The following is a 16776-nucleotide window of genomic DNA, read 5'->3' on the forward strand; positions in this document are numbered from 1 at the left end:
AAGTTTCTTTATTACAATAAATATGGTACCAGGAATGTGCATGGTACCAGGAGTGGAAGAAATGCCAAGAGGGTGTTTTGATATCAGCATAAAATATGGAGAGTGTAAAATTATGATGCTCTAAATTGGACTGGAAATGTCGACCACGAGTTGAGGTTGTTCTAACGAAGATTCACACAAGCCATTGGACTCATAGAAAACCTGATGCATGGAAGATTGCACTGCTACTTACTGTGGTGGGACTCCAAGCACTAGAGGTTTACAACATATTTAATTTTGCCTATACTGGATTCTTTCCTAATTCCTTATGGTAAATTTGGTTTTAATCAGGAAATCCTTTGTTTTCCCACTTTGCTCTCAGAATGGACTGCCCAGGCCCTTTTTCTTTTTTATATATATTTTTTATTTGATTAGTTAGAGGAGATTTTGTAGTAAAGTTGATTTTTTTATTTCTCTCTTTTTTCTTTGGTTTTACAAGAGGAGAAGAGATTTATGGTTAATATATATTTGTTAAATACTAATATGTTGTTTCTTTATACTCTTATACATGAACCTACTGTAACTCTCCTCTTGTATATATGTTGGATATAACTCAATAAACAGATTAGAAAAAAGAAAGAAAAAAGTTTGACAGACAGTTTAACGAGACGTTTATGTACACTGTTCACCATAGTAAAATGAGAGCTACATGTTTCACTCGCACACACAACTTGAAATTAAAACCAAAAACATGCAATTTTGGATCACTGCAAGATTCAATTATCTGTGATTAAATTGTATTCAGTATTATTGATAAGAAAGTGAGAGAGAGGTTGCCTTAGCTGGAGCTGTGAAGATAAACCATGCCAGTGAATTAGCTCTGTAGCACGCAAAAAAAGTTCAGTAAGAGTACAAAAGCCAGTGAAAATTAAGGCATAACTATAGCCACAGTGTGTATCCACACACATAAACAAAAATATGAGACATGGGAAACAACAAAAAGGAGAGACATTCATTTCTAAACGATGTGGCACTCAACATGCACCAAAATAATGCCTACCGATGGAAAAGTCTGCAATAAATGCAAAGGGTAGAATCACTATGTAATGTTTTTCCATAGGAAAACAAAATAGAAGTGAATGCGTGCACACTGTACACACTATAGAAGAAATGCCCTCAGTGATACATTTTCTGTTGGCATAGTAGTGCAGGAAGATTATAAACCAATAGATACTGAACAGCCAAGCAGGATAAGTGGACAGTGTCATTGCATACAAATGGAACAAATATGACTTTCAAGCTGGAGACAGAGGCAAAGGTCAATTTTCTCTGTGAGTGCGACATCAGGGCAATGAAGATAAAGCCATTCATCCATGCAAATCCTGTACAGCTGAAAGTCTACAATGGACAGAGCATTGACACGAAAGGTACAAGTAAACTCAGGGTGAAAGTTAAAGATAAAGAGCACTACCTCAGGTTCACAGTAGTCCCAGATGGACATAAATCACTACTTGGTAACAAAGCATGCGAAAACTTAAGCCTAGTCAAGAGGTTGTACACATTGGGGTAACCAATGTGTGAGCTGATACATTATCCAGGGCCACAACACAGAGTGAAACACACAATGAGAGTTCCACACAGACAGATGTGAATCTCCATGTGAATCTGATCACTGAATTTCTTCCCGTATCTAACATGAAATCCAAGCAGATTGCAGCTGAAACAGAAAAGGATACAGTTCTACAGAAGAGAATCAAGAATCTGAATGAAGGATGGCCTAGAGGTGAATGTCAGCCATTCTATAATGCCAGAGCGGAGCTGGGTGATGTCAATTGCCTTCTACTCAGACAGAGCAGAATTGTCATTCCTCAATCACTGTGACAATAGATGCTGAAAAGGGTGCATGTGGTGGGGGGGGGGGGGACCTTGCAATGGAAAAATGCAAGAGGAAGGCCAGAACTGCTGTTTATTGTCCAAGGATAAACATTGACATTTACTGAATGTTTTCAAACTGTGAGATCTGTTTGAAACATCACGTAAAACAGACAAAGGAACCTGTGATAACAACTGACATATCACCAGAACCATGGCAGAAAGTTGGGACTAATCTGTTCCACATGGACAGAAAGAATTACTTGCTGGTTGTTGACTATCTATCAAACTATTGGGAGACTGCGCTGCTTCCTAATATTACTGCTGCTTGTGTGATCAAATATATGAAATTGATCTTTGGAAGACATGGAATTTTTCAAATTGTCTACAGTTACAATTCTCTGTAGAGAATTCCAGAACTTTGCAGAAGAGTATGATTTCTGACATGTGACTTCAAGTCCTCTGCATTCACAGTCAAATGGTAAAGCAGAGAAAAAAGTTCACATACAGGTAGTTAAACAGTTGCTCAATAAAGCTCTACACAGTGGCTCAGATCCATATCTAGCTCTATTGAGTTACATAGCTTTACCACTTGAATATGGCATGTCACCCGCTGAGCTTCTGATGGGACGTATACTATGCACTACATTTCTCTACTCTGCAGATCCAAACAACAACAGAGATGTCGAAGATGCCGAATGGAAACCAAAGCATCTGCAATGGAGACAAAAAGCAAACTATGTCAAGACAGCAAGAAGCTTAGGGGCACATCACAACATGACAAAGAGATTCCAACACTTGGGGCAAAAAGGCCAATGTTCTGGAGGAAGTAAATCTAAGATTCTGCACTATCTGAACAGAGGATGGTCAAAGGAATTGAAAGAGCCTGCTGAAATCACTGAAAAGACACTGCAGGAACAGACAAATGCAGAAGATCCAGCCTGCACAGCAACAGAGGAAACACCATCAGAGCTAGACACTAGTGGAATAGCAGAGCTGGCACAAGCACTTGTGTTAAGAAGATCCACATATATTATCAAAGCTGAATCTCTAAAAGAAAAAGAACTGCACACTTATAAAGTTTGCACTGCTGATGTTGTGTTTACATTTGTGTTGAACTTTAAATTGAAATGAATACTGTACTAGTGTGTCATGTTGTTAGATTAAACATCTCCAGGAAAGGGGATGTAGTGCTAGAGTGCTAGTGATCCTCCTGGCCACAAGAGGGAGGTGGAGACTAGTTTGTGGCAGCTTCAGTTGGATTCAAGATGGATGCCTCCAAATGGTCCTGAATGAGTTTTATAGCTAATAAAATATAGTTGTTTTAGAAGAACCCAAGTTTCTTTATTACAATAAAAGACATCACAATGAGTACAGGTAAAAAGTACATTGAAAATGACATCACAGATAGATAGGGTGGTACATTGGCCTTCATTGGTCAGTGTATTAAGTATTGAAATTGTGAAGCCATATTGCAGTTGTACGAGATATTGCTGAGGCCCCATTGAGAGTATTGTGTTCAATTTTGGTCACCAGGCTGCAGGAAATATATTGTCAAGCTGGAGAGGGTGGGAAGCAATTGACAGAGACAGGTATACACCAGAAATGGCAGGGAACGCAGGCCATTACATCCTACAAAGCACCCTAGATGGCTGTGATGCTTCACTACCTGATAAGCTGATCACCTTCTATGCCTACTTTGAGAAGGAGAACTCAACAGTGCTGACAAGAATCCCTGCGAAGACTGCGGACCCCGTGATATCTGTCTCTGAGGCTGACATCAGAACATAATTCAAGAGGGTGAACCCACGGAAGGCGTCAGGGCCTGATGGCGTACCTTGCAGGATTTTGAAAATCTGTGCCAACCATCAAGTTGGCATGTTCATGGACATTTTCAATCTCTTACTGCTCGGAAATTCCCACCTGCTTCAAAGGGGCATCAATCATCCCGGTGCCCAAGAAGAGCAGAGTGAAAGATGAGAGACGGACTTGGACACAACAATCCATGAGTGGTGCTGGTCAGACATGTGTCGCGACAGCATGACAGCAGTTATTAATGCCAGGTACAGATTAGTGCAATACAATTTCCTGCATCAACTGTACCTCACACCACAAAAATGACATAAATCTAAACCAGAAATTTCAGAAATGTGCTTTTGGTGTGGTGTGGAGATTTGAATCTTTATCCATTCAAAATGCCTGTGTACAAAGGTGAGATCCTCTGGTAAGACCTGGGGGACATGCTGAAAAAATTTACAAATGTGGAATTTCCACAGGATCCAAAATTGTACCTTCTGGGAAAAATTATGGATGTGAGTTTTAAACTGTCCAGATACCAAATTCAGTTTGTGAAGGTCACCCAGGAAATGTATAGTGGTCACGTGGAAGTCCGACTCCTAACTAAATATTATATGATGAATGCAGAAATGCAGAGCTGTATTCTCCTGGAGAAAATTATGTGCAATTTAAGGAGGAAATATGACATTTTTTAGGTAATCCTATGTGCAACACATTGGTACACAACTATAATTCTAATCTTCCTGAATAAAGCAAATCCAACAATCCGTGCCGGTAGTGAAATGATTGAGATCAATGAAGTGGGTCATGGCACAGATAACTTGCTCTTGTATTTTAAACCTTATCTTTATCTTATTTTTTTTTAAGTTCCCTTAAGGGTTTGTGACTTTACCGATATTTGGTTCTTTGTATTTGTTTAATTTATATAATCTTTTCTTTGTTGTATTAGGGTATGGGAGGGAGAGGAGAGGGGCAAGGAAAAATAGACTCTGTATGCTATATACTGTTGTTGAAAGAGATTGGGTTGTTTGTTTGGATTTGTATGAGTCTTTGAAAATCAAAAATCAAATATTCAAAAAGAAGAGCAGTGTGAGATGCTGCAACGTCTATCGCCCAGTAGCCCTGGGCTATGATGAAATGTTTTGGGAGGTTGGTCATGGCCAGAATTAGCACATACCTAAGTAAAGGACTAGACCCACTGCAATTCATCAACCATTACAATCTCTCCACAGCAGATGCAAAACCACTGGCTCTCCACTCAGCTCTGGATCACCTAGAGAGCAGAACCTACAGACAGTTGCTCTTCATCAACGATAGCTCAGCCTTCAACACCATTATTCCGTCAGTGCTGGTCAACAAAGCTCCAAACCCTGGGCCTCTGCACCCCACTTGGCAACTGGATCCTTGACTTCCTCATCGAAAGACCACAGTCAGTACGAATTGGAAGCAATGTCTCCTCTTCACTGATGATCAACACAGACACACCTCAAGGATGTGTGCTTAGCTCACTGCTCTACTCACTCTATACCCATGACTGTGTGGCTGGGCATAATTCAAATGCTATCTGCAAATTTGCTGATGACACTACTGTTGGTTGCAGAATCATAGCACTGAGGAAGCACACAGGGGGGAGATAGATCAGCAAGTTGAGTGGTGTCACAACAACAGCCTTGCACTTAACATTAGCAAAACCAAGGAGATGATCATTGACTTCAGGAGGAAATCAGGAGAACATGAACCAGTCCTCATCAAGGAGTCAGCAGTGGAGAGGGTCAAGAACTTTAAATTCCTGAGTGTTAACATCTCCAAGAACTTGCCCTGGAGCCTCAATATTGATGAAATCATGAAGAATGCTTGCCAGCGGCTATACTTTTGAGGAGATTCAGTATGTCAACAAAGAATCTTGAAAATTCCCACAGGTGTAACGTGGAGACCATTCTGGTACAGAAATGCCAATCCTCAGAACAAAAAAAATAACTCCAGAGGGTTGTTAACTCAGACTGCGATGTCACAGGCACCAGACTTCACTCCATTGAGAACATCTACAAGAGCAGGGTCCTAAGAAAGCAGCCTCTATCCTCAAGGACCCCCACCATCCAGGCTATGCCCCTCTTCACTCTGCTACCATTGTAAAAAAAAAAGGTACAGGAGACTGAAGATGAGCACTCAGCGTAAGAAGACCGGCTTCTTCCCCTGTGCCATCAGATTCCTGAATGATCAATGAACCACAGGCACTGCCTGTCTTTTTCTTTTTCTTGTTCTATTTTTATTTTTGTAAGGTGATTTATATAGATTTTTTCACTGTGATGCTGGTGGAAAACAAACAAATTTTGTGACATGCTCATGACAATAAATTCTGTTCTGAGGATGCAATGAGATAGACAGATGTTGCCAGGATTTAGGGGCCTGAACTACAGAGGGAGGTAGAGTGGGTTAGCACTTTATTCCTTGGAATGGAGGAGGATGATCTCATAGAGATGTACAAAATCATGAAAGAAATAGATCAGTTGAAGGCACAGAGTATTTAGGCGAGAGGAGGAGAATCAAAAATCAGAGGACAAAGTTAAGGTGATTGGGGGAGAGATTTACTGGGAATGTTAGTGTACATTTCTCCACACAGGCAAAATACATTCCATCGACTACTATCCTCTGCTTTCTGCAGGCAAGACAATTCCGAATCCACACAGACAACATCTTATGGATACCATGTCCCATGACTTTCTGAATGAGTCTATCATGGGAGACCTTGTCAAATGCCAAATTAAAATCCATAAACCCCACATCAACCACTCTACCTTCATCAATTTCTTTCATCACTTCCCTCAACATGCTTCAGCACATAAGCTTGTCTACGCTGACCTCACATTGACCAAGTCATTCTCTCTAGGGAACACTGAACCATAGAACATTACAGCACAGAAACAGGCTCGTTGATCCCTTCTGGCCTGTGCTGAACCATTTTTTTTCGCCTAGTTCCACTGACCTGCACCCAGTCCATAGCCCTCCATACATCCATGTACCTGTCCAAATACTTCTTCAATGTTAAATTTGAGTCTGTATTCACCACTTCAGCTGGCACCTCGTTCCACACTCCCACCACTCTCTGTGTGAAGAAGTTCTCCCTCATGTTCCCCCCAAAACTTTTCCCCTTACACTTTTAACCCATGTCCTGTGGTTTATATCTCACCTACCCTCAGTGGAAAAAGCCTATCTACATTTACTCCGCTCATCCCCCCCATAATTTTAAATACCTCCAAATCTCCTCTCATTCTTGTATGGTCCAGGGAATAAACTCCTAACCTGTTTAATGTTTCTCTGTAACTCATTAACTGAAACCTGGACAACATCCAAGTAAATCTTCTCTGCACTCTTTCTATCTCATTGATATCTTTCTTGTAGTTAGGTGACCAAAACTGCACACAATACTCCAAATTTGGCCTCACCAATGCCTTGTACAACTTTATCATAACATCCCAACACCTATACTCAATACTTTGATTTATGAAGGCCAATATGCCAAAAGCTCTATTTACAACACTATCCACCTGTGATACCACTTTCAGGGAATTATGTATCTTTTTCCCAGATCCCTCTGTTCTACTGCATTCCTCTTTTCTTGTTTGTCCTTCCAAAATGCAGCACCTCACATTTGTCTGCATTAAATTCCATTTTTTAAAATATTTTTATTAATTTGATAGAAATATATTACATGTATATATCATTTTGATATTAATTAATTAAATAGCTTTTATACAATGCAATATAGAATATGAGTCACATATAAATTATACATTGTCTTATATAATTCTCAAAAAAAGTGAAAAATCCTTAAAAGAATTTTGCCTCATATTCTAATACTGAGATATACATTGTGATTATCTAAATAGACCAATCTCTTCTAGTTGTAGAAAAAAAACACAAAAGGAAAAAAAGAAAGGAAAAAACCCATACTGCCATTTTTCAACCCACTTTTCCAACTGGTCCAGTTCCCTCTGCAAGCTTTGAAAACCTTCTTCGCTGTCCACAACACCACCAATCTTAGTGCCATCTGCAAACTTGCTGATCCAATTAACCACATTATCATCCAGATCATTGATATAGATGCAAACAGCAATGGTCTCAGCACCAATCCCCGAGGCATACTACTAGTCACAGGCCTCCAGTCTGAGAAGCACTATTCTCAGGCTTTTCCCATTAGCCAATGTTGAATTCAGTTCACTACTTAACCATGAAGCAAAGTATTCATTTACAATCTCACCTACCTCCTCTGCCTCCAGGGAAATGTTCCCTCATTTGTCCTCAAGAAGCCCAACCTTCAATCCTCGTCATCCTTCTGTTCTTCCTGTAGGCATAAAATTCCTCTGGGTTTTCCTTAATCCTAGTCGCCAAGGCCTTCCCGTGACCCCTTCTAGTTCTGGTAAGTCTTAAGGAAGCTCCTTTCAGGTTCCCATACAATTCTCATGAACTCTTCCTGACATTTGTTTCCTATGCTTTCTTCTTCCTCTTAACCTGCAGTCTCAGCTCTTTTGTCATCCACTGTTCTCTATCCTACCATCTTTAACTTGTCTTTGTGGGACAAACCTATCAGGAACAGCACCCAAGTGGTCTTTAAATATCCTGCATCAGCATCAGAATTTATTATCGTGGTCATGTTACAAAATTTGTTGTAATGTGGCAGCATCACAATGCAAACATTTATATTCATATTTCAAATTCAGATTTATTGTCACAGCGTATACATGACATCGCATACAACCTTGAGATTCCTTTTTCTGGCGGGTGTGGCAGAATTATCACTAATTGGTAGTGCAAATAAAAAACTACACAGCGTAAACATGTAAACAAATAAAACAACTAAACAGGTAATGAATGTAAACAAACTGACAGTGCAATACAGAGAAAACAAAAGAAAATCAATAAAATGCACATAAAAGAGTCCTTAAATGAGTCCCTGATTGAGTTTGTCATTGAAAAGTCTGATGGTGGAGGGGTAGCAGCTGTTCCTGAACCTGGTGGTGAGAATCTTGTGGCACCTATACCTCTTTCTTGATGGCAGCAGCAAAAACAGAGAGTCTGCTGGTGGTGTGAGTCTTTGATGATGGCTGCTGCCATCAGATGGCAACATTCCCTATAGGTGTACTCAATAATGGGGAGAGTTTTGCCTGTGATGTCCTGGGCTGTGTCCACTATCTTTTGGAGGGCTTTATGCTCAGGAGTATTGGTGTTCCCATATCAGACCATGATGCAGCCAAGTCAGATCACTTTCCACCACACCTCCGTAGAAACTTGTCAGGGTTTCTGGTGTCAAACCAAACCTCCGCAAACTCCTGAGGAAGTCGAGGCACTGGTGTGCTTTCTTCCCGAGTGCTCATCTTCAGGCTCCTGTCAAGCAGGAAGTAAAGGGTGACTGATGTTTTGGCCCTGAGTTCTTCATCAGGAATGGATGCTGCAAAATCTGCTGAGATTCTCCATCACATTTATGTATTTCACTTGGCCGCAACATCTGCAGATACTCTTACTTAACCATTTCTTGTTTCTCCACATCTGCAATTGTTAATGGAGACCCGAATCCCAACAACAAAGATTATAGACGCTAGGATAAAAATAAATAACATTTACAGCTTCCTACTTCGTCACAAGGCAGAAATCAAAAGTCTGAACAGCCCTTGATCACTCCTCCCATCTCACCCTGAGAAAAAAGCTTAAATAAAAACACCTTCTTCAAACAGCCTCACCTTCCCGACCACTATTGCCACAATTTATGATCCACAGGTTTGCTCCCTGAAATTCCTTAGTATTCCAGAGATTAGATCAAGTGAATTTAAAAACATTAAATGCAAAAAATCTAAGTGACATGCAACTTACTGTAGTCCATAACACGTTGAAAGGGCCACAAAGGATTCAGCATTTCCTTGAACCTTGCCATGATAATAACAGTGTTCTCCTCCCTGTAATTAAAACAAATCAGTGTCACAAAGTACACTCAAACATTTCACTGCAAATGATCAGGATCAAACTAAATATGGAATCATAGAAAAGACTGATTTTCTTGTTGAATTTCCCAGATAAATCAAAGCCACAGGTTCAAAAATATGAGTCATTTGGATCTCAGCATTTTTTATGATGTTATGAAAAGAATGACATTCCTGAAAGTAATAGGACCCCCCACCATCTTAGCCACTGCCTGTTACAAGATTGTTTTGTTTTAGAAAGAACAAAATTGCAGAGGGGAGCTATCTTCTACCATGCAAAATAAAATGCATACATTGTGAAAGGGTTGTAGAGCTTCCTTTCCTGCCTGGTCAGTGGGGCCTATGCGAGTGGAAAGATAAGAACTGAGTCAATGTTACAATTAATCTCCACCAGCACAGTTGAGATGCAGAAAAGGCAAATTAGCTGAAATTGTTCAATATGACATTGGAAGGTGGCATTGTGCCCAAACACATGAAGTGCTGTTTCTCAGGCTTATGTTGGTCTAAGATGATCACTAAAAAAAAACCAAGATAAATGAAAGGGCTTCCCACCCATGAGACATACATCTTTTTTTGTGAGGGCGGCTGCAGATTTGGTCAAAAAGGAGTCATGGCATTCAAAGTTCAGAAAGATAAACAAGAGGGACAGTTCATGCTGGAAAACCAGAGCAACACACCGAGTGCTGGAGAAATTCAATGCATTGGGCAGTATCCATGGGAGCAACATTTCAGGGTGAGTAAACTTCCTCAGGAACAATGTGATTACTGGTGAAGGGTTTCTGTCTGACACAATGGCCTTCCACGATACTGCCTGACCCGCTGAGTTCCTCCACCACTGTGTTTGTCACATGTGACACCAACAAGGAAAAAGTTTGAAAACCTCTATTTTAATTGTCCCTTATTGACTCGTAATGTGCACAATGGGCCAATGACAATTTTTCTCAAGCAAAACATTTCAGAAACAATTGGGTCTAGAACAGTGATTCTCAACCTTCCCTTCCCACCCACATACCACCTTAAATAATCCCTTACTAATCACAGAGCACCAATGGCATAAGGATTACTTAAAGTGGTGTGTGAGTGGAAAGAAAAAGGTTGAGAACCATTGTGTAGAATATATACTGCCTAAAACATTTGTTTTATGGGTTTCGGACCTTTGCTAATAAGATACTCAACTAATTGCTTTATAAATAAATGACTTGGTTAAAACAGCGTCTGTTTTTGATTCATATTGATACAGCACAGAAACAGGCCTTTGACCCAACACATCTATGCTGGCCAAATTGTCTACATGTCATCACATTTGCCTGCATTTGGCCCATTTCCTTCTAAACTTTCCTGATCAAATGTCTTTTAGATTGTGTTTTACTAATCAAAAATCTTGATCCTTAATCACATCTTCAAATCAATACTTTGCTAAGGATTTGAATGCCATTCATGGATCTATTGTTCAATCTTTGATGTTAACTTTGTTAATCATGTCCTCTCCCAATCAATTTTTCTCTGAGATCTTTGGCACATGCTGATTAGCACATTCAATCTGTTACTTCCAACATATTCATTGAGAATATACATCATGATGGAATCAGGTTCCATATGAAAACATGTTCTCATATCAGAATGCAATTTTCCAGCCCTTATTGTAGGAACAGTGGAACTACATAGAAATGGAAATTGAACTCTCATAGTTTTTTTTCCCCTTAGAGTTGTCATTCAAACTCTTCGATTTAAGCAAAATTAAGTGTGTTCGTCTTTTTTCAAACTGGAAATCATCTGGTCTCAAATACAGAAATAAGCAAACAAACACCTCCCATTATTCCTCAGCAGAAAAGGATTTTATCTTTAAATTCAAGAGATGGATTCTGGGCATCATGGTGCGTAGAGACTGTATAACCATATAACCATTTACGGAGCAGAAACAGGCCATGTGGCCTTTCGAGTCCGCACCGGTTCACTGATTTTGTGCGCCTTCTTCAGGCATTGGTCCCGGTAGATCTTCATTCAATAACGATGGGCGAATTCAATGCGGGTGGAATCAGTCATAGAAATGTTTGTGAAATGTGCAGTTCAATACTTCTGGGCACATTCAATACAGGGTCAATCTAAAATTTGAACCTCCCTGATTAACCTCCCATGAGGGACCTTGTCAAAGGCCTTTCTAAAGTCCGTGTAGACAACATCCACAGCTTTTCCTTCATCAACTTTCCTGGTAACCTCCTCGAAAAACTCCATAAGATTGGCTAAACACAACTACCACACACAAAGCCATGTTGACTATCCTTAATCAGTCCCTGGCTATCCAAATACTTGTAAATCTGATCTCTTAAGTCATCTCATCCTTCAATCCAATGAAAAAAGCCTTAGCTCTGCTAACTTGGCCTCAGAAGAGACGTTCTTCAATCCAGGCAACCTCCTGGTAAATCTCCTCAGCACCCTCTTCAGAGATTCCACATATTTTTCTGAATGTTACAAAAGCAAGTCGTGTTTACAAGCTAAAGGATGTATTGAGAGTAGGAGGCAGATTAGAAAATTCGATAATGCCAGAAGAAGTGAAACATCCAAACATCAGTGTAAGTACAGTACTACATGATAGAATATAAAACACCAACAAGCCTTTTGCTCCTGTCACCGACAATGCAATGAGATACAGTACAGTACAAAGTTCAGTCTTCTCAGGAAGTGCAGTCACTGTTGCACCTTCCTAACAAGGGAGGAGATGTTGAGTGTCAATGATAGGCCATTAGTTAAGTGAACTTGAAAAAACTTGGTGCTCTTTACTCTCTCTCTACTACAGAGGAGGTGATGTTTAGTGGAAGGTGGTCATTCCTAGTCCTCCTGAAGTCCACGATCATCTCTTTTGTCTCAACCATGATGAGACTCAGGTTGCTACTCTCACCCCATTTCACGAGATTTTCCACCTCTTCTCTGTCGTGTAACTTGTTGTTGTTGTTGTTGTTGTTGATGAGGCCAACTACTGTTGCGTCACCTTCAAACTTTTTATTTAAAATCAACACATATTTAACAAACAAACAAAAAAACCACATATCACATTATTACAAAGTTATTGATAGAATACATGCTGATTTATATTAAAAAATGTCATCTGCAAACTTGATGACACTGTTGGAGATGGATTTGCCGATGCAGTCGTGGGTCAGTAACGTGAACGGGAGCCGATTAAGCGCACAGCTCTGAGGTGTGCCAGAGCTTAACGTGGCGGATGTCAAAAAGATCCTTGAAAAGTTTGGAAAATGTCTTTCCAGAATCTCTCAAAATTTGGGCACTCTCAAAACATATGGATCTGAGAAGCATCAAGAAATGTACATTTCTCATGTAGTGGATCAATATCTGCATAAAAATGAGATATTTTTAGTTTGGAGAGGGTGCTTGTCAGCTGTAACTTCAATTACCTTTAGTTATCTAGACAGAGTAACACATCATAATACACTTTTTACAATTGTAGTGTTTCAGGATGACTTGACAATATGAAATGTGCTAAAATTAATGCAAGTAAGTAAGACCTCTCATTGGTAAAAGATGGTCTCTTGATCTCACAAACCCAACCTCATTGTTACAGCTGTACTTTTCTCTGTAAAACTATACTCTGCATTACTATTTTAATTTTAAACTGTCTGATGTGCTTGAGTTTGGATTAATTTGTTCAGAGAGCAGGCAAAACAAAGTTTTTCACTGTACTTTGTACTGTACTGTATCTCATTGCATGTGATGATAAAAAGTCAATTCAAATTTACCAAAACTCAAAGTGCTGAAGGAACTCAGCAGATCACATAGCATCCATGAAAGATAATAGACAGTCAATGTTGCATTCTGTAACTCTTCATCAAGAACCCTTCATCATTTTTGCCCTCAATGCAAGTTCTTTCATTTTTTTTTGTGAACATCCTGCCTTCAGATTACATGTGGCACAGATGCACACCAATTTTAAACAAGGAATAAAACCAGTAATTTTATCCCACAATCTTCTTCTGAACTTGGAGTGAAGCAAGCAGTTGTGGCTAGAGATCCTTTTGGCAAGTGATGCTCGAGATATATGATCACAAACATTTATATGGCTGAATTGGATCTTGAAACTGATTGCCCCATGTTTTCTTTATGCTTTTTTCTCAAGTCTACTCTCCTTTAATCCCAATGGACTTATTTTTAAACATATTCTAATTGTTCAGTTCAGTCTTCTCATAAATCATTTACAGCTTGAACTGTCTTCTCTAAATCCATGATTGATCATTGAGCTGGTCTAAAATAATTTCCTGTAACGCAATGTTCACTAACAATGCAACCTGGGAAACACTGTGCTGCCTTTTAGCTCCAGGCTATTTTCAATCCAGGTCTAGAAATCCTCTGATGTCTTCCTATTTTTGCTGTTGGCTTATCTCATTCACATTCATGCCCTTCTATTCTCTGGACCTGACGGACAAACCTTTTAGACTTATCTAGGTTGGTGAGATCAAGAGACCATCTTTTACCAATGAGAGGTCTTACTTACTTGCATTAATTTTAGCACATTTCATATTGTCAAGTCATCCTGAAACACTACAATTGTAAAAAGTGTATTATGATGTGTTACTTTGTCTAGATAACTAAAGGTAATTGAAGTTACAGCTGACATGCACCCTCTCAAAACTAAAAATATCTCGTTTTTATGCAGATATTGATCCACTACATGAGAAATGTACATTTTTTGATGCTTCTCAGATCCATATGTTTTGAGAGTGCCCAAATTTTGAGAGATTCTGGAAAGACATTTTCCAAACTTTATCAAGGATTCTTAAGATTAAATTTTGAACCTTGTCCATTAATTGCTCTGTTTGATTTTTATCAAGATCAAGATAAACCTATGTCTGCATTTCTGGAAAAAGTTTTAGCTTTTACCACTTTAATAGCTAGATGAGCATTCTTACTGAAATGGAAAGATGATTCATCCTCTACTCATACACAGTGGTTATATGATATAATGTCTGATTTAAGTTTGGAGAATACGAGATATAATATTAAAGATAGGAAGTTCCAATTTATAAAGTTGCAGGGGCCATTCTTAGAATTTCATTTTAATTGGAAGAATTAGGAATGATCGTATTCACTGTCCAATGTATGGGGATAACCACTGGATCCACATTTTCATTTTTATTTATTTTACAAGGTACCTTGATTAGAGGGAGGAGGTAGATTAGATGTAGTTTTAGGTTTTTTTATTCCTTTTCTTTCTTTTTTTCACTTTATAAAAAATTCGCATAACTCAGCAAACAGGTTTTACATAGTTATACAGATCAATTCAAATTATTGCTTGTTATGTTTACTAAGGAAATCTCGACTTAGTTTCATCTTTTTTTCTTTTTTTGGGCTTACATGTATACAAATGATTTATAATGTGCTTTCTTTTCTAAACTCTGTATGCAAGCTTATATGTTTTAAAAGAGACCATACTCCCCCTGCCCCCTCTGCCTCACCATTTTATTCAGGCGCCTGCCCATATTTTTTTCTGAACGATGAAGGGCTCAAGCCCAAAACATAGGTTGAGTATCTTTATATTTGCTATATAAAGTATACTGTCTGAACTGCTGAGTTTCTCCAGCATTGTGTTTTTACTTCCCTGTTTTGTGTATTGTAATTCAACCTTTGAAGCCTGCAGCAAAAGAGATGTAGCTAGTTTCATTCTCTTTGTTTTCCTTTTTGCCATAATGTGACCAATTCCCTTTGAGAGCTGCTTCAACCACTCTTTCCAGCAGGTAATTTTCACATAATGATTAACTGCTGCACAAAAAACTTCACTAGAGTCATGGGAGCAGGGCCTCTGGCCCAACACACCCACACTGGCCCAAATGCCCCACCCACCCTAATCCCACTTCCCTGCATATGGCCCATATCCCTCCAAACCCATCCTATCCATGTATCCATCAAAATGTTTTACCTGTCACAACTACCTCCTCCGGCAGCCCGTTCCATACACCCACTACCCTCTGTAGTAACTCAGGTTCCATTAAATCTTCCCCCCTCATTTTAAACCTATGCCTGGTTACCGATTCCCCTGCCCTTGGAAAAAGAGTCTATGTGTTCACTCAGTCTATTCCACTCATCATTTTGTATATGATGTCTAGAATGCATCTCTTGAATTCAAAGAATATACCCTTTACTGTAAATGTATGAGATCAGCCCTCATTCTACTGCACTAGAAGGAATAAATCCCTAGTCTACTCAAACTCTCCTCATAACTTAGGTCCTGGCAACATCCTCGTAAATCTTCTCTGAACCCTCTCCAGCTTGATAATATCTTTCCCATAGGGCTGTGACCAAAACTGAACACAATACTCCAAATGAGACCTGGTCAATATCTTAAACAACTGCACCATGACCTCCCATCTTCTCTACTCAGTACCCTCACTGATGAAAGCCAATGAGCTGAAAGCCTTTGTAACCACCCCTATCCTTCGTCAACACCACTAAGTACCTGTACTCCTAAATCCCTCTGCTCTGCAACATCCCAGATCCCTACTGTTGATTGTGTTGGCCTTATTCTTTTGAGATCTCCCAAAATTCAACATCTCACATTTCTCTGCTTTAATTTCCATCAACCATTCCTCTGCTCATCTGTCCAATCATGTAATTCTTGGTAACTGTCTTCACTATCTACAATACCATTTACTTCAGTGTCATCCACGAAATTGCTAATCATGCCATGCACATTTTTCATCTAAATAATTGATAATGATGATAAAGAATAATGTCCCAGCACCAACAATCTTAAATCTATAATTTTTGACCCTTCCGTTTCCTTTTAGCAGTTTTAGACCTTACATGGTTCCGTATACAAATCACCTCTCTTCCTTCTCAGCTGTAAGAACAATCCTCACTACTCCATTTTCCCTTTACAACCACTCTATTAAATCTTTCTTGAATCCTCTCTGGAACTTTCACTTCCTTCCTAAATGCAATGACCAGAATTGGTTGCAATACATAGTAAAGACTGAACTAATGTTGCACAGAGACTCCAAATAATCTCCTATATCAATATCAAGTTCTATATCAAGTTCAAGTGATACCTTGATGAAGGATTCAAGTTCGAAATGCCAATTATGTATTTTTACCTTTGCTATATAAAGGACACTGATTGACCAGTTGAGTTTCTCCAGCATTGTGTTTT

The 16776-nt window shown here is 39.2% G+C and overlaps 1 protein-coding gene across 1 annotated transcript in view; it reads right to left on the bottom strand.

Annotated features, from left to right (window-relative positions):
* adam22 (ADAM metallopeptidase domain 22) overlaps positions 1-16776 on the bottom strand; it is a 319406-nt gene that overhangs the window by 188284 nt on the left and 114346 nt on the right. The window contains exon 5 of the mRNA XM_069914278.1: positions 9514-9596. Within this exon, the coding sequence (XP_069770379.1) occupies positions 9514-9596 (83 nt within the window). The remainder of the gene's footprint in view (positions 1-9513; positions 9597-16776) is intronic.

This window comes from Narcine bancroftii, chromosome 1 (genome assembly GCF_036971445.1).
Source record: "Narcine bancroftii isolate sNarBan1 chromosome 1, sNarBan1.hap1, whole genome shotgun sequence".
Taxonomy (NCBI): domain Eukaryota; kingdom Metazoa; phylum Chordata; class Chondrichthyes; order Torpediniformes; family Narcinidae; genus Narcine; species Narcine bancroftii.